This window comes from Haliotis rubra, unplaced genomic scaffold (genome assembly GCF_003918875.1).
Source record: "Haliotis rubra isolate DU_JTF1 unplaced genomic scaffold, ASM391887v1 Scf192, whole genome shotgun sequence".
Classification (NCBI taxonomy): domain Eukaryota; kingdom Metazoa; phylum Mollusca; class Gastropoda; order Lepetellida; family Haliotidae; genus Haliotis; species Haliotis rubra.
In genome coordinates, this window is record NW_025765914.1 from 1133875 (window position 1) to 1153778 (window position 19904).

Consider the following 19904-nt stretch of genomic DNA (forward strand, 5'->3'; position numbering starts at 1 on the left):
AGTATTGACATTGAACAGTGTCCAAGATGATACAACTTAGCAAGATTTTATTTGATTTGGTTCACTTCAATGTTTTTTATTCTATCATCTGTTAAGAATCAACACTTATGCAAATAGGGATTATGTTAAAGAAAGGATATTTACTTGCGTGTCATTCTAGAACTTGATGAGTAAACAAGAAAATGTATAGCCCTGTTGATAACTTCTGGCTTGCTGTATTTAGCTACACTTCGATGTAGAATCCAAAAGGATTGGTCAGCTGGATTTAGCGACACTTTGATGTAGAATCTTAAAGCATTGGTCAGCTGGATTTCAGTAAGTGTTATATCTGTTATTACAGCTTTATAATGGTAGAAGAATCTACATCAAAATGTCGCTATATGCAATGAACTAGAGGTTGTTTGTAACCATACAGTTGTGTGTTTTCTTAGACAAATATATTTCACCAGCATCAGCTTTCATGCAACTCTGAGGCTGAGAATTTTAATAAAAAGGACTAAAGGCTTTTCAAACTCTAAAAATGTTAAAAAGATTTATTAAGAAACGTTCAGAACTTATGTGATGGAAATGTTTATGTATGGGATGTTGGTTTATGTGCATCATTACTGTCACTATTGTTCTTTGTACTCAGAATATTTTTAGCTTTAAACCTGATCTGTGATACATACAAATAAATCTGTTCACTTTTATGTTTTTCTGTAGTTGTTAAGCTGTGATATGGACAATATGACAAACAGAGGTAGATAATATAGCAGCATATTTATTGAAACTGATAGACTAAATTTTAGAGAACACAGCATAACACATGAGATACGAAATGTACAACACTTCACTTTACATTAATTAGTTGTAATGATCCTGTACATTTCAATAATTCAATGATAATCTCTTTCAAATCTAAACAGAAAAGTGAACTGTATTTCTTACCATAAAATGATATGTTGTTTGGAAAATATGATATCAACAAGTATACCCTCAAAAACATGGGCATTGACTCCTATAGTCAGATGACACAGCTTCACTTTCATGAGTACATCGTTTCTCATTATGATGATAATACACTTTATATGTTTTTGAAAATCTGGACGTTTTAGTATTTTCATGTTAAATAATTTTAAAAGCATATGCTGTCATTCACTGCTAAGAACATACAGTATATTTATTGTTTCCTTGTCTCTGCATTTAGTGCCCCACTGTTGTTTCTTTGTATCCATGTTTCATACAACACACAGTTGATGGTCATAAGCATATTCAAGTTAGAATTGTAACAAATTGTTCTATACATTACCTGGTGAACATATTTTTCACTGTTCCTGCTGATGTTTCCTGTTAACATGGCAACAGTTGCTATGTAACCATGTGGGGAAGTCGTGTGATATTCAGTTTTGTAACTTCAATATATTTATAATTCATGCAATGTTTGGAAATAAATATTTTTCAATGTTATGCTTGTTTGTGTTTTACTGGAGGAGGATGTCAGCTGGGTATGTGTTTGTAACGGAATTGCTGTTTCCTATTATACACCACCATGGAACATCATGATACTTCTCAGAAACTTATCATAGTCTCCCCTTTGACCAACTTTGCCAACTGAAGAAAACCAACAAAAAGTTCACAAAGAAAGGAATATGTGCACTGTTTAAACATAAAACACCACACAGGTGACGTATGTCTGCCCCAGCGGATCCTGTTAGAATCACTCTTCAGCAACCTAAGTTGGATTCCCGAAGGTGATTCTGTAAAAAATGGTCTTCAGCAACATATTTTTGTGTCACTGACGAAGATCCCATTAGAGTCATGCTTGCCTACAATTGAATATCTTGTTAGAATCAGTCTTCAGCAACCAATACTTGTCTACCCTTGTAGATCCGGTTAGAATCAGTCTTCAGCAACCAATACTTGTCTACCCTTGTAGATCCGGTTAGAATCAGTCTTCAGCAACCAATACTTGTCTACCCTTGTGGATCCGATTAGAATCAGTCTTCAGCACCCAATACATGTCTACCTTTGTGGATCCGATTAGAATCACTCTTCAGCAACCAATACTTGTCTACCCTTGTAGATCTGGTTAGAATCAGTGTTCAGCAACCAATACTTGTCTACCCTTGTGGACCCAGTTAGAATCAGTCTTCAGCAACCAATGCTTGTCTACCCTTGTGGACCCAGTTAGAATCAGTCTTCAGCAACCAATACTTTTCTACCCTTGTACATCCGGTTAGAATCGGTCTTCAGCAACCAATGCTTGTCTACCCTTGTACATCCGGTTAGAATCGGTCTTCAGCAACCAATGCTTGTCTACCCTTGTGGATCCGGGTTAGAATCGGACCTCAGCAAGCAATCTTCAGCAACCAATACTTGTCTACCCTTGTGGATCCGGGTTAGAATCAGTCTTCAGCAGATCCTTTTAGATCCAGTTAGAATCTTGTCTACCCTTGTAGATCCGGTTAGAATCAGTCTTCAGCAACCAATGCTTTTCTACCCTTGTAGATCCGGTTAGAATCAGATCTGGTTAGAATCAGTGTTCAGCAACCAATACTTGTCTACCAATGCTTGTCTACCCTTGTAGATCCGGTTAGAATCAGTCCAATCAGCTACCCTTGTAACCAATACTTTGTCTACCCTTGTAGATCTGGTTAGAATCAGTCTTCAGCAACCAATGCTTGTCTACCCTTGTAGATCCGGTTAGAATCAGTCTTCAGCAACCAATGCTTGTCTACCCTTGTAGATCCGGTTAGAATCAGTCTTCAGCAACCAATGCTTGTCTACCCTTGTAGATCCGGTTAGAATCAGTCTTCAGCAACCAATACTTGTCTACCCTTGTAGATCCAGTTAGAATCAGTCTTCAGCAACCAATGCTTGTCTACCCTTGTGGACCCAGTTAGAATCAGTCTTCAGCAACCAATGCTTGTCTACCCTTGTAGATCCGGTTAGAATCAGTCTTCAGCAACCAATGCTTGTCTACCCTTGTAGATCCGGTTAGAATCAGTCTTCAGCAACCAATACTTGTCTACCCTTGTGGATCCGGTTAGAATCAGTCTTCAGCAACCAATGCTTGTCTACCCTTGTAGATCTGGTTAGAATCAGTCTTCAGCAACCAATACTTGTCTACCCTTGTGGATCCGGTTAGAATCAGTCTTCAGCAACCAATACTTGTCTACCCTTGTGGATCCGGTTAGAATCAGACTTCAGCAACCAATACTTGTCTACCCTTGTAGATCCGGTTAGAATCAGTCTTCAGCAACCAATGCTTGTCTACCCTTGTAGATCTGGTTAGAATCAGTCTTCAGCAACCAATACTTGTCTACCCTTGTAGATCCGGTTAGAATCAGTCTTCAGCAACCAATGCTTGTCTACCCTTGTAGATCCGGCTAGAATCGGACTTCAGCAACCAATACTTGTCTACCCTTGTAGATCCGGTTAGAATCAGTCTTCAGCAACCAATACTTGTCTACCCTTGTAGATCCGGTTAGAATCAGTCTTCAGCAACCAATACTTGTCTACCCTTGTAGATCCGGTTAGAATCGGACTTCAGCAAGCAATGCTTGTCTACCCTTGTAGATCCGGTCTTCAGCAAGCAATGTTAGAATCAGTCTTCAGCAACCAATACTTGTCTACCCTTGTAGATCTGGTTAGAATCAGTCTTCAGCAACCAATGCTTGTCTACCCTTGTAGATCCGGTTAGAATCAGTCTTCAGCAACCAATACTTGTCTACCCTTGTAGATCCGGCTAGAATCGGACTTCAGCAACCAATACTTGTCTACCCTTGTAGATCCGGTTAGAATCAGTCTTCAGCAACCAATGCTTGTCTACCCTTGTAGATCCGGCTAGAATCGGACTTCAGCAACCAATACTTGTCTACCCTTGTAGATCCGGTTAGAATCAGTCTTCAGCAACCAATACTTGTGTACCCTTGTAGATCCGGTTAGAATTGGACTTCAGCAAACAATACTTGTCTACCCTTGTAGATCTGGTTAGAATCAGTCTTCAGCAACCTATGTTTTTTCTACTTGAAGATCCCGTAAGAACTGGTCTCAAACAGCACATGCTCGTGAAGATCACACAAGAATTGATCTTCAGCGCTGCGCTTGTCTTCCGTGAAATTCAGAAAGTCTCTTCTGGAAGCTATGCTTGACTCCGGGGAAGACACTCTCAGAAATGATCTTCAGAAATCTATTCTTTTCTTTTAGAGGCATAACTTTTGAGCCAGAGTCACTTGTCCCCGCTAAAAAAGACACAATCCCCATAAAGGTAACATGGTAATCAGGGGCGGATACAGCTTTTTGAGAAAGGGGTGGAGTGGGTGTGTGTGCACACTATTGAGAAAAGGAGTGCTGCACACTTCAAACCCAGCTTCAAAGGTCATTTAACAAACTTTCAGCACAACCGGGGGTGACCTTTGGATCCGCCTGTGGTAATGCTAAGAACGCGGCACGTTTTCACTGAAACCTGACACAGTAAATGAGACGAGTAGCCATTTTCCAGATTTCTCAGTTAAATACTCAGAATGAACGAATCCTGGTTCCTTCGGTATTATATACCATGAACTCGGATACAGCGCGGGCCAACTCTTTGCGCCTGAAACATCATCAGGGATTTCCGTAAAGAGCGTGATCAGCCATTACAATTTATAAATAAAGTAATGAGAACTTATTCCCTGTCGCCGTGAGGAAGTGACGCCGGAAATACCCAGTAAATACACCAATGCTGGAGGACTCCAATTAACCCAGTGGTACACTACGTTTAGTAAAAACACATTTCAATGAGTGAGTTTAGTCGTTTTACGCCACCTTTATTCCCGCAACATCAGGGCGGGGGCACCAGAAGTGGGCTTCAAACATTGTACCCATGTGGGGTACCTGGGTTTTCGGCGTGACGAGCGAACGCCTTAACCACTGGGCTACCCCACCACCCCAACAACAATTCATGCCGGAACTATATTTAGTGACCTCACACAAAAATATGTGACATGACAAAGATGACAATTACACTCGGGAAGTCATCAACATTGTCAAACCACTGGATAAAAGAAACATGTTGCCAAAAATAAATACTCTATGTATTTGATAAAAAGAAAGCATTTACGCATATAATCTCTGCAAACCTCTCGAAAATACACAACAAACATTATACAGGTAGCTCATGATAAAGAAGATCTGATAAAATAGTAGGATGCTTCTTGTTTTACGCCGCACCCCAGATGGGGGCCTATTAATAGGTTTTACCAGTTTGGACCAGTGAAAGCAGTGGCTGGCATCATGAGCAACAATCTACGCTAATGAGATTTGTTGACATGCAAGTCGGTGAACCTGACCACCCGATCCAGCGAGTCTACCCTTAAGCGACAAGCGTGGGTTGTTAAATAGCCGGATCTTCACGAGGCTTATATATCTGTCACCTCAGTGATTGTACGTGTTCTTTCCTCGCCCTGCTTCTTGTGAATTATAAACTCCAAATATTCCAAATATATTTTTGTTTGTCTGTCATATATCTGTTCCTATCCTTTTAATGTGCATTCTGGGTATAATGTGAAGCCAATTCCTGGTGTCCCCCACCGTGATATTGCTGGAATATTGCTAAAAGCGGCGTAAAACTCACTCACTCACTAATATCCATCCTTTCCTGAATCCCACAGACCAGTCCCCTAATAATAACCGGCCCCTTACAATACCCGTTTTGCCACTTACACATTTTATAAAAGTACCAATTCAAATAAGTATTTTATTCTTTATTAATAAGTGTTATAAGTATACAGGGTCGTGTTGTGGACACATTTGTATTTGGTGGATTAGCGGTGGTTTGTTCGAATAAAGACTATAGTTCATTCAATCAATTTACTTATGGTAAAGTCGTTTTCAAGGGAGACCACTCGCAGCGTCATTAGGCACCGACCGGGCACCTGCAAACGTGCAAAACGCCAAAATTTAAGCAAAATGTTTGCAAGGAAAGCCGTGTCAGTTCTGAAACACGGACTTATTGACACCAGTGCTAGTAGACTGATCCATTCTTCGGGTGTACTTGGAACGAAAGTTGCTGTGGTAACCTCGACGAGCAACGCTTTAATCTTCACTAAGAAGATTTCACTAAGAAGATACATAGGCAGAATTTTATGGTTATCATGTAGACTCAAAACTGGTAAGCATTGTAAGAAAAAATACTTGTTGAAAAAGTTAACATAGATTTACGAGTAGCAAGCTTTGTAGAAAGGAACCATCTTAGAACTTAGATAGGCGATATGACAAGAATGTTTATTTTTTTGTTTTCGATAAATAGATATTACCAGTGATTACTATGTTAGTAGACAGCATTCAGAACAAACATTGACTGAAACAAGGACACAGTCAGCAGATTATTGATTTACCTGTTTACACTGATTCCATCTTGCTTTCACTTTGCTAGATTATGAACGTTAAAAGATTCAGTTATAATGTATATTGTCCGACATGTCAAGCGTACAACAGTTACGTTGTTATTCAGGTCCTGTCTGGGTGTGGTGTTTATGATGGAAGTGAAGTACATGAAGCATCGGCGTGAGTAATATTAATTTTACTCAGTTATGCAAATGTTGGTTTGTTTGTGACATATATAAGTATCTGATCTCATTGGAAAGATTTCTGCCTGTAACCCCCGTGTCTTTTTAATCATTCTATGCCTAAGAATAGTCAGGGTTTTCTTTATAAAATGCCTAACCCTAACCCCACGAAATAATCCTAATAAATAGAATACTTTTCAAGTGGGGTTACGGATGGAACTCTTACCCTCTCATAAAGAGTTTTGCCAAGCAACAGGGATTTACCAAGTGTGAAAACCTAATGGCTCCAATGTTGGTATTTGATTATTTGATAACACCTAAAAGTCATTTCTGTAATCATTTAAGAAATACAATCACAGTTGAAAGCTCCATGGATTTATCTAGCACTCAGACTTGGGGAACACCATATCTGTTTTGACTATTTATTGACAGTTTGTGATTCTGAACAAGTACAGTCTTCTGTCACTTAGAAGAGGGATATATTTAGTTTTGACATTTTTCTGAGGCCCCATTTGTAGTTTCACCATCAGGCAAACAATTGTTTTGATTTTCTCATTAAAATGGGTGAAATGTTAATGTATATTTTCTTCACATTGTTCTTGTAACACATGTCTCTGCAGTATACTAGTTCACTTAAGTCGAGGAGGTGCCGATGTCTCTATGTTTGCCCCTGACAAGAACCAGATGCATGTTGTCAACCACACCAAGGGAGAGCCCATGGAACCAAACAGGTGAGGTGCCATCGCATCTCAGTTTTTGAGTTTAGTTTTACGCCACACTCAGCAATATTCCAGGTATATGGCGGTCGCATCTCAGTATGAGAATCAGCCATGCAGCTCTCACCATCAGAATTTCTAGTCATCATTGGTATGGAAGACCCAGTCAGAAAATCCAGAAGTAGTTTTGCCAATCACTCACCATTTTAAATTTTATGTTCAGTACATATTGTGGTTGTGTATTAAGCAGCAGTATTCATGAATGTGTATCAGTTGCTGCATGACTATTATTTGTTTGAGAAGGAGCAGGGATTATTAATTCAATGTATCAGTGTGAGAGTTTGGTTTTAAGACAACTAGAGCAATATTCCATCAATATGAAGGCTGTGGAAGCAGATTGTACCCTGTTGGGCATCAAACCCACGGCATAGCCATAGCTGATCAGTGCTTTAACCACTATGTAGATACTGCCTTCCCTAATGTGTCTGCAGCCAATGATGATACAAGTGTATTCCTGCTAAACCTATATGGAATGATGTCAGTTGCTGTATTGTTTGTCTAGGAATGTACTGCTGGAGTCGGCACGGATTGCCAGAGGCAAAGTGGAAGCACTCTCAGGATTGAAAGTACAGAATTTTGATGCTGTCATTTTCCCAGGTGGATTTGGTGCAGCCAAAAACCTGTAGGTAGTGTCCAATATATAATAATATAGTGCAACAGTGGATTTATTTAAAGTTTTTTAGAAATAAATTTGATATTGGTTTGAGAAGACCATTGAAAAGAGCCTAACAATACACAATATCATCATGAAGATCATCTGTGTAAGCAGTCAAAACATTTGTACCAATACAGAGTGAAGATTATCATTGTTTTGCGTAATGTCCCTCACCTCTCACACCACTTTCATCCTTCAGAACACAGTTGGTTTAAATCCAGCTCCTTTTATTAATGAGAGTAACAATAGTTAATCTACTACTGCAGGTAATCCTGTTTTCAGATCTACGTTTGCGTCGGAAGGGACAGCAATGTCTGTGGATTCTGATGTGGAGAGAGTCCTAAAGGAGTTCCACACTGCAGCCAAACCAATCGGGTAATTGAGACAAGCCCATCTTGCCTCATTTAGTCTTATTGTCCATGTGATGTTCAGATAATGTGGAATAGTTTTACATATTTGTTGAATGAAAACTAACAGTAAGTAATTATGTTTATGCCGGTCAAGTGGATCCTCATTTAAAATAAAACAAGTCATTTATTGCAAGAAGAATAAGCAACTATGGACCTAAGATCAACTGCCACTGAGGTATAATGATTATTAGACATATACATCAGAGTATTAATTCATGTGTATATATCAGGTTATCATCCTACTGATTTAAGAGTTATCTGCCCTTCTTCAGCTAAAATGAGTCTCAATTTTGTCTGTAATTTCTAAACTGTCCACAGAAATGCAGCTGCAAAGACATTTGAACATTTAACTTTTGCCAGCAAATTATCTGTAAATATACTTTAAGGATTTGTTTTTCCTTGACATCTCTTGAATTGACTACGTGTTGTGAGGCTATATTTACCAGTCTGATCCTGTTGCAGACTGTGTTGTATTGCCCCTGTGCTGGCTGCCAAGGTCATACCAGGCTGTGAGGTCACTGTGGGGTCAGACCAGGAGGAAGGAGGGAGGTTCCCATATGCTGGAACAGCCGGCGCCATTGAGGCCTTGGGATCCAGACACATCAAGAAGAATGTTACTGTATCCTTGATAATGATTACTTCAGTCTCCTTTGTGGGAAGGCTTACACAACTACATGCCCTTGCTCATGTAAATTGACAGTCCTTTTGGCATGGGGTTTGTCATACACTCTGTACTAGAGCTTGCATAGTGATTCTTGTTCAGAACAGACCTGGATGATTGTGATATGAGCTGAATTAAAGGTGGTTTAGGCTGATTTTGGGTCATCATGACCTGATGGTATGAATCATCGTTCATCCTTCCAATCACTTGTATGCATGGTCAGATTATTTGTGACAGCTGCAATATTAGAATGTAACTGTTTTGGTTAGTTAATAGTACAGACTCTTCAGAACGGATCCTGTTTTCACAAGACACAGTCAGTGCTATTATAATTATCAGCCAGTTGTTAAATCCAATCTGAGAGCCCAGTTACTTAGTGAATCTTGTCATAGCATGGATGTCTCAGAAATGTAGCGCCATCATTTGCATGCTCCCCTTCCCCTCCTCAGCATATTAGATGACTTGAGAAAGTGGTTGATTACGACTGTTATAACCTTAACATCTCTGAGGAATGTCATGTTGACAGCAAGAACAAGATTGTCACAACCCCGGCCTTCATGTGCGAGACTGCTGTACACGAGATCTACGATGGAATCGGAACTATGATCAAGTCCATCCTCGGAATGGCTAAATAGAGCCATGAATTGTGTGCTGCAGTGGGACCCTGGAAACACAGATTGTCAATTGAATATTGACAGAGACATTTATGTGTACTATAAATCTATTAACCCTGATCCAGGATATGTGGACTAAGATGACATTACTTCATGATACCAAAGGAATCCAGATTAAGTCATGTGGTCTTACTGTGTTACTCCCCTTGTCTCTAACAAGATGGCAACACCTCATGATAATAACAGTTTGTTTTCATATACAGTTGATATATTTCAGTGGTCCCAAGGACTTGAGTAAGTGAAGTTTCAGTTACTTTGAACTCTTTTGAGATTGGTGTGAGTTTCCAAGCATGACATGTCTCTAAAACTAGATTGTTCAGTGGAGATGCTATGATGTCGGTGAAGAGATTACAAATACATGTATATTGGATTCCAGTTCCTGAATGAGGCATAATAAGAATGTGTCTATGTTTGATCCTTGTATGTGTTTGAAAGCTTGAAAGCTTGTGGAGTGCTAGTCTTGGAAGTAAAGCTTTGGATACCCATTTCATGGTTCTGTTATAACACACAACACGGAGGTGTATGTATTTTATTTACAAAATGACAGTATACAGTCTCTCATGACTGCAATAAATATACAGGGTTCACTTTATGAAATTGATGACACATCCTGCTGATATCAGATCTGACAACAAAATCAGTTTCTTAGTACTTAATCTTCCGCTAAAAAATTTGGGCTATGTATATCACAGTGTAAATGGGTTCATTGATAAAAACGTGTTTCATGTCTCAGCCACCCGATGGATTTTGTTGATCTTGGAAATCAGCTGATTTTCCTTCTCTCTCAGTTTGGATGCTACTTCCGTCTGAAATGATTTGACACAAGTTATAAATCATGGTACAGACCTGATGAATCAGCTGATAGAGAAGTATCAGATAATGAAAACTATCGAGATATGAAGTGGCAGTGGTCCTCCTGTTGTCTCCTGTAATCTCACTATAAACTTGGTTTTACCAAACAAAGGATACAAATAGGTATCTATCGAAGCCCTCATATGTGTGTCTCTATGCCCGTGGTTGATAGAGCATTGGATAATGACAGCAGAATAAAGGATACAATGAACTATCTACAGAACCCTCCCATTAGTGTCCCCATCCCTTCTGTATATGTACCTGTAGTCCTCCCAGCATCTCCTTGGCAACACTCTCGATCACCTCCTTCACATCATCCACGGACAGCTTTGAGAAGATGTTCTCCGACGTCTTCTCATCAATCTGCAGTTCGCTCACCTCTTCTGCAGTATCTTCCACTGGCTGCAATTAAGCAAGGAGTTTATATAAAGTACACATTTTACAGCATAACATTTGGTAAAGAAGCACCTGTCACAATAAAACCCATTCCATATACATGTATATTCCAATTACATGTATAAGTTATTTAAACTTCAAACATTTGATTTGGATAAAGTTCATTTGGAAGTTTTAATACAATCAGAAATATTATGCACTAAGGCTGTAACGATTCACTCGCATATTCGGTGAATCGAACCGTAGCCCTTCATGAATTCAATTCGTTATTCGTGGTCATACGAATATTTACGATTTTATTAAGGGAGAATGTTTTACTTGAACCCTTATGTCCTTTCCAAAGTGAGATATGCAAGAATGGAACATGTACTAGCATTGCAGTAGTGCAAGTCATGTTAGTTTGCCAAGACAGCACATGGTACTGTCGATTATAACTATTACATACCAAATTTGAGTGTCATGAGATCACTGATTATTGCCATGACAAATCAAAACTGTCAACATGGGCGTTCCATATTGTACATCAATAACTACAATATTGTATTCGTGAATAATTATTCGTATTCGTTACCCAATATTCATGATATGTATCATATTTGCCACATAGTGTATTCGTTGCAGGCCTATTATGCACCCAAAACCAAAATGCTCAGGTTTCAGGGGTAAGATCTCACTGAACCATAATTTACTGAAACTGAGACATGGTTAACAGAAATAGTAAGTTACCAGAACTTGGGCTATAAATTATGTCCAACAACTCCATCAGGAGGCTCGTAGCCAGTCTGTGATATGTGTTAGATGTATGTATCAGTAAACCAAAGTACCTCTGGTATTGGTGTGGGAGGGGGCGTGGCAATGTACTGGTTGAAGTGTTCCTCGGACACACCCTCATCCAGGGGAGGGGGAAACGGGACATCAGCAGCCTTGGCCACCTCCACGTCCAGCTGGAACACAGTCATATCATCAACCATAACACTCTCAACACATTACTGAAGTACACATGTGAATGTACTTCTGAAACAAAACCCTGTTTTACAAAAAAAGTCACTTATTTATATGTAAATTATCACTTTTCAAACAATATTAAGCATGCTAAGTATTGCGGTATTGGAGAACAAATCTGTACAATCCTCTATATGGTTTTAGGCTTCTATTCATGTCTGGAAGTAACTCTCTACTTACATCTGTCCCAATGATTTCCTCGGCTTGGAGTGTTGAGAACATGTACTCATACAACGTGTAGTGTTGGAAGAAACTGGAAAACATATACACATATCAATCAATCTCTTTATTCTGGTGTATGTAGGCCATCGGCCCGTAATACAATATTACTTCATACAGCCAACAAACGGCTTGTACGCAGCTCATTCGCATATAAAATAGATGCATAGCTAGATTTCGTAGCACAGTGGAATTGTCTACAGACATCAAAGTATTAAATTTGCATAATGATGGATAAATATAATAGTTCACAGGAATATATGATGTACGTAGATGATCATAGGCAGAACATATTAGAAGAAAATGATATTCATTTTCAATGTAAACACCCGAACACATAATCTGAGATTCCTTTGCTTATTGATATATCTACCCATCTCAATAGTTGATGAGAGCTGCAATATGTAAAGTAACTTGGCAGTGTGAAATGCTGTTTAATGTCTTGTTCCAGTTTTTTACTTGTATAAAATTATTCGCGTTGTGAGAGTCTGCTTGTTCTAACCTGGACTGATACAGTGTTACTATGCTACCCAAGAGATACCCCAAGTTAACATGGACACTCCCTCAGACACATTACCCTAAAACAGAGTTAACTAGTCCTTCCTTTATCACCTTAATTATGTTAATGTCAGGTCCCATCTTTTAACATCTTTTGGTATGAGGCGACCATGGTTTCGAATCACCAAACTTCTCTCTGAAAATGCTCTATCTACTACAGTTAGTTCAGAGTTGAGTATCCCATTAAACTTAATGAATCCTGAAATATCTCTATGTAACGGAAGAGATATTTCTATGAACCTACGATTTGTTATTTTGGACATTTCTTAACATGGTTAACCTGGCCAATTTCCCAAGGAATAATACATTCAGCATTAACAGTGTTTCAAAATACAAAGGGTGTTTTATAACACAAAGTACTTACGATTATAACAATAAAGACTTTCATATCAATAATAGTAAACTACGCAGTTGTACATCTGCATGAAGAATCAATGAAAAATTAGATCACTGAAATCAATGGCTGGGTAGTCAGTCTCGCTGACTCGGTTGACACATGTCATCATATCCCAATTGGGTAGAATGATGTTCCTGATGTTGATCACTGGATTATCTGGTCCAGACTTTTATTTACAGACCGCTGCCATATAGCTGGATTATTGCTGAGTGCAACAAACTAAAAACAATTTTAAAAATCAATGGCATCTTCCAATGTTCATTATATAACCAACAGTTATATTAAAATAGAAATGATGGTACAAGATGCTGTGGAGACATCTCCTGCTACATGATCATGCACTGTATGCTGCCCACCTGCTGTATAGATAGTTAGTGATGTCTTTAGCCTGGTTCACATCAAAGAACTCGAGTCCTCCGTACTGCATGTCTGGTCCATTCTCAGCTCCAATACCCACAAGCATCTTCTTCATCTCCTTCAGATTTTCAACCAATGACAGGTGTTTCTCTGGAAACATGCAAATCATCACACATCATAGATTTTATCTCTTTTGTTTGTAACAGACATTACAGAAGACTGATGTTTTTCTTCAGTTGTATGCAGCATTGTTTTCTTTGACAAACTTTAGTTTGCATTTACAGAAAATGGAGCGGTTCAGAAAAGGTCTACATAAAGTAGACATACTTCAAGTTGATACTTAAGAAATTTCAGGGAAAGGCTGTTTTCTGTGTTCTAATAAATATCAAAATACAGTGAAACTCACTCCTGGCACCTTGACACTGGTAAATTTACCTGGGGAATGTACACATATATATGTACAAAGGGATTAACTCAATAAACATCATTTCTTAACACAGGAATTTTCAGTGGGAACAATACTGCCCTGGTGACAAGGTTTGAAGTAATTCAGCAACTGTACCTTAACAGATTCATAGATGGTGAAATTGATCATTATATGCATAAATCTGATTGTACATAGCAGAATACCTTTGACATTCTCGAAGATCGTGTGTACGAGTGTAAAGAATCCTGACAGTTGCTGTACAGAGAATGCCTTTTCCTTGCCCCACCACACAGAGGCTGTGTAGAAGTCTAGCACTGAGGCCTCACGTAGGTCGGTTGAGTGACTGTCTAGCTTGAATATGTCGCATAATTTCCTGCAAACAATCATAATTAAAATATTTGGTAATCTTATCTAGTGAATTGTACAATGTTTAGAAATATGCTGCATTTCATGTTTTACAATACAGTTGTCAGTATAAGTCAATTTAAGGATCACCATGCATATAAATGATTCTGGGTTGGGATGGTAACTTATTCTTTTGGGTTGAGTGAATCCCTGTTAGAATCCATGTCTTTCTTTCTGACATTACACGTTTTCCTTAGGATGTACATGTATTAACATGAAACAAACTGCAGTGTATGTACGATTAGATTGTTTTAAACATGTACCATAAATAGTTTTTGGCTCCGGCAAAACAGTTCCCAGATGGAACATGCATCTAGTGCATGAGACCTAAAGCCTGGGAAGGGTCAGGTGAATTTGGACTTCTCCCAGTGCTAAATGACTCCTTACACATCCTCTCAGAACTGGTTTAATTCACATGTAAACACGAAACATGATATTTACAGTTTCTCCATTCCATACCCAACTTATGAATCTGTGCTACCTACATCTGCATGTGTTCTACACTGAGTGCTTGTAGTTCTCGGGTCTGGTCTGCTGTCAACACCTTGAAGGCCAGGGCTCCTTCCCGCTCATCTGCCTCACCGTCCTATACAATGAAATATAGTGCTACAGACAAACTTAGAAGAGGAATATTTGTCTTGATCAGTTTGGATCCAACTGTTTCATTGTATTAACGTAATGCTATATAATCAGGAAATAGAATGTATACAATATTTTTGGTAATTATTCTTTACCAGCAACACGTTTAATAAACATGTGTAAGATTACATGAGTATGTCCACAATCCCACAGGTGCAATGTGATGATTTGGTTACTTTATTCATCAGTCTGCACACACATTAAAAATAACTTGCTGAATTAAAGGTGCAGGTGAACATCTCATGAGCCTACATCTTCGTTTCTACTCTCAATATATCACGAAATATATTGTCACTTTGTTTTGAAATATATGTTTGTGAAATATTGTGGTAGCTTTGATTTCAGTGAATATTGAAACTATAGGTGATCACTATCATTTGCATAATATTCATGACATGGCATTTGTATGAGGATGGTTGTCATTACAAATACCATCAAATACGTTCATACAAGAACTAATTTTGAGTTGTCAGGTAGGTATCAGTGTTTTTAGCCTTCTCACAATCTTTGTTTACATCCCGTGGATAGATGATAACTTCAGATATGTTTACAATAATCAATGGAAAACAACCAAATCAAAGTGTACCACTGTCACTTTTTTCTTATTTTTCCATCAGTCTTGGCTGAGGACAAATTCGATGATGATCCATGAAGAGATGCTTTACTAGCTCTGGATGAGATTTTTGACTGGCTTCTCGTCGCCATTTTCGTCGCTATGACAAACTTGACAAATGGACCGCATAGGAGATGAGAGTGCGCCAAGGGAAATAACTGCTACATACCTTTACTTTGGCACGCCGTCTGTTCGACTGAAAAATAACAGTAGCTACTTTGAATTTGAGCATTAATAGAGAAGAGTGATATAGATAAGCGTATTCAACATATTGTTACGTTGAAATAACCATGGTTTCTTCAGGAAATTATGTCTTGTTAAAGGAAATAATAATGACACGACATTTTATATTCAGATTCTTATTCTGCATGTGATAAGGTAAAAATCCGTTTTGCTTTAAAACTCATGTTCGACATATATTATATAAACATGAAAACACTACATGATGTAATTGTGAAGCAATTAGGTGTGCCACTGGTATTCAGTACTTTATGAAGCGAGTGAGTAAGTTTAGTTTTACGCCGCTTTTAGCAATATTCCAGCAATATCACGGCGGGGGACACCAGAAATGGGTTTCGCACATTGTACCCATGTGGGGATTCGAACCCGGGTCTTCGGCGTGACGAGCGAACGTTTTAACCACTAGGCTACCCCACCGCCCCTTTATCAAGCGCTGTATCAAACTTTAAGTAACCAGACTGTACCCGGGAGCAGACATAATTCGGAGAGAATGCTTACTAATTAAGATGAAAGTAGTAATGACATATGATTTCTTATGTTCTTTACACTTTATAAGTTAATATCGTGCAAACATCGTGGCTGAGTATTTTGGATTAAACATTGGTAACAATAACTATTCCAAACATATATTAACTCAGTCGAGTGAAAGCTTGTGTTACACTTTTCTAAATGGAGTAAATCAATATATCAACGATACACTGCAGGGTCAGGCATAGTCTTAACACTAGTTTATGCATAGAGTTTTAACACTGTATCATCCATAGGCAAAACACTGCATCGTGCACAGGATTTTATGACAATACATCATGCACAGGTTAATATAACACTGCATCATGCAGAGGCTAATATAATGCTGTATCATGTACAGGTTAATATAATACTGTATCATGCAGAGGCTATTATATAATACTTTATCATGCAGAGGTTAATATAATACTGCATCATGCGGAGGCTAATATAACACCTTATCATGCAGAGGCTAATATAACACTGTAAACATGCGGAGGCTAATATAATACTGTATCATGCAGAGGTTAATATAATACTGTATCATGCAGAGGCTAATATAATAACACTGTATCATGCACAGGTTAATATAATACTGTATCATGCAGAGGCTAATATAATACTGTATCATGCAGAGGCTAATATAATACTGTATCATGCAGAGGTTAATATAATACTGCATCATGCGGAGGCTAATATAACACTTTATCATGCGGAGGCTGTTATAACACTTTAACATGCAGAGGCTAATATAATACTGTATCATGCAGAGGCTAATATAATGCTGTATCAAGAGAGTAGTATAATGCTGTATCATGGTTAATATAATACTGTATCATGCAGAGGCTAATATAATACTGTATCATGCGGAGGCTAATATAATACTGTATCATGCAGAGGCTAATATAATACTGTATCATGCGGAGGCTAATATAATACTGTATCATGCGGAGGCTAATATAATACTGTATCATGCAGAGGTTAATATAATACTGCATCATGCGGAGGCTAATATAATACTGTATCATGCAGAGACTAATATAATACTGTATCATGCAGAGGTTAATATAATACTGTATCATGCAGAGACTAATATAATACTGTATCATGCAGAGACTAATATAATACTGTATCATGCAGAGACTAATATAATACTGTATCATGCAGAGGCTAATATAATACTGTATCATGCAGAGACTAATATAATACTGTATCATGCAGAGACTAATATAATACTGTATCATGCAGAGGCTAATATAATACTGTATCATGCAGATACTAATATAATATTGTATCATGCAGAGACTAATATAATACTGTATCACGCAGAGGCTTATATAATACTGTATAATGCAGAGGCTAATATAATACTGTATCATGCAGAGACTAATATAATACTGTATAATGCAGAGACTAATATAATACTGTATCATGCAGAGACTAATATAATACTGTATAATGCAGAGACTAATATAATACTGTATCATGCAGAGACTAAATTTATTATATTACTGTATCATGCAGAAGCCAATATAATACTGCACAATGCGCAGGCTTTTGCACCATATTATGCAAAATAGAATAACACTGGATAATGTGAAGGCGCATGCATAGACATGTACAATGAATCATGTATAGCCTTATATCATATTTTGGCAAAATGTTGTAAAACTTTGGTGTTTAATTAAACAACACACACACACAAACACACAAACAAACAAACAAAAACATATATCCTATGGTTAAAATTATAAGACGCCTCCATTTCACAACCTGTCCCATTTGAATCTACCCTGTCTACAGTTGCCTGCGTTAAAGCTACAATCTGCAAACCATCAGAGTAATGAGTGAGTGAGTGAGTTAGTTAATATTTAGCGTCCCATTGGCAATATTTCAGCCATATCGTGACGAGAACAGTTTATACATTAAAAATGAATAAATTTGGAACATAAAAACCTGTCGTCCATGGGCAGGTCACACAGAAAACATAACATCCGTTCTAATTAGCTAATAGTGCATAATATGTTATACTCAAGTGAGTGAGTGAGTATGGTTTTACGCCGCTTTTAGTAATATTCCAGCAATATCACGGCGGGGAACACCAGAAATGGGCTTCACACATTGTGGATAATCGAACCCGGGTCTTCGGCGTGACGAGCCAACGCTTTACCCACTAGGCTACACCACCGCCCCTATACGCAAGTGAGAAACAACGAGAGCGAAATATCATATATATTAATATATATTATCAAATGACAAACACCCTATAGTGAAATGATTTTAGCATTACTCTGATATGAAATATCACAAATCTGGTATGTAAGTATTTTTTGTACATGCTGGAAGAAAAAGGACAACAGACACTTAACCTTTATACACGAGTGGTTCACACGACCTACTTCAGGTAATCATGAACATGACACCCAGCACACCCCAAGCAACCTGTGAGTGTATGTTTGATATCATAGTCTATATCATAACAGTCAGTAATCCCGAGACAACGCGCGTGTCTACAGCCCATTCATTCCACATGTATGACATATAAACTAGATACCCATGTCACAGCTGAAATATCGGAGCTATATGTTTTATTCGTGTCGGTTTGTATAGGACATGGAAAGCCACGTGTAAACTTCGGAATGTAAAGCAGTGACGTATCCATTTGAATTAGAGTTTAAAATAAATCCACAACATTGATGAAAGTGAGAGGTATACAACAAGTCACAGACATTATAGTATATGGAAATATTATGCATTTCCGGTGATCTAAAACCAAGTACATTGTAGATTCCATCATATTCAAAATATGTAGATCGATGTTTACGATCACTTGATTGTCTGGTCGATTATTTACGGTCATATAGTTGGAATATTACTGAGCACGACGTTATACAAAACAAACAAACAACGTACATTAATTGTGCATTGGCTGATTTGTGGGCAAACGCAGAGACACATATTACGGTAGATACTGGTTAAATATGTGTTGTATTATAAAAATGTTAACTATGTAAAGTATTTACATCAATGTTAAACACGTAAAGGACAGTTTCTATTTACCATTCTGTATCCGAGTGACAACAAACAGCCGGCGTACAACTCCCACAAGCTCCGAATGAACGTAGAAATCAAGTAGATTATAGACGTTAATCCGTAGCTAGCACTGATCCGGATTATGGTGTATCCATGTGCTATAGTACTAAGTTGCTGGGGCTATCAGGATAAGTTATAGCTTTATCGGTATACCACGTGGTTCATTACACTTCCTGCTGAATTGTAATAAGATTGATCAAAACTGAGAGGAATAATCCATCTTTTCTCAAAGATAGTTCAGAAATATGGAGGTCTTTTAAGACCTTTTAGAATAGATTATTTGGGTTAATAAAAACGGTATAGGTCAATAGAAACATTATTCATGGTCAAGAATGGAAATATGCTGGTATTACCCACATCAGACAATGAAAGGACACTTTTACTAACGTGAAAAAAGCCTGGAGACATAATTATAAGTATAACTATATACTATATATAACAATCAGAAAACATTATTTCTATGTAGAATTACCCCCAAATGTAAATATTGGTA

At 38.0% G+C, this 19904-nt stretch overlaps 2 protein-coding genes across 2 annotated transcripts; one reads left to right on the plus strand and one right to left on the minus strand.

Annotated features, from left to right (window-relative positions):
* Window positions 1–5852: 5852 nt before the first annotated feature.
* LOC124274597 (glutamine amidotransferase-like class 1 domain-containing protein 3, mitochondrial) lies at window positions 5853–10191 on the plus strand. Its single transcript, XM_046709963.1, has 7 exons — window positions 5853–6036; window positions 6476–6528; window positions 7151–7261; window positions 7809–7928; window positions 8244–8336; window positions 8834–8990; window positions 9542–10191. The coding sequence occupies exons 1-7, from the start codon at window positions 5932–5934 to the stop codon at window positions 9665–9667; spliced, it is 765 nt and encodes a 254-aa protein (XP_046565919.1). The 5' UTR covers window positions 5853–5931; the 3' UTR covers window positions 9668–10191.
* Window positions 10192–10221: 30 nt separating this feature from the next.
* On the minus strand, window positions 10222–15686 carry LOC124274596 (ciliary-associated calcium-binding coiled-coil protein 1-like). Its single transcript, XM_046709962.1, is given in 9 exon segments — window positions 10222–10512; window positions 10820–10960; window positions 11779–11898; window positions 12137–12209; window positions 13487–13637; window positions 14118–14287; window positions 14805–14905; window positions 15545–15570; window positions 15573–15686. Coding segments are annotated over 9 exon segments (957 nt in total). The 5' UTR covers window positions 15664–15686; the 3' UTR covers window positions 10222–10428.
* Between the last annotated feature and the right edge of the window lie 4218 nt (window positions 15687–19904).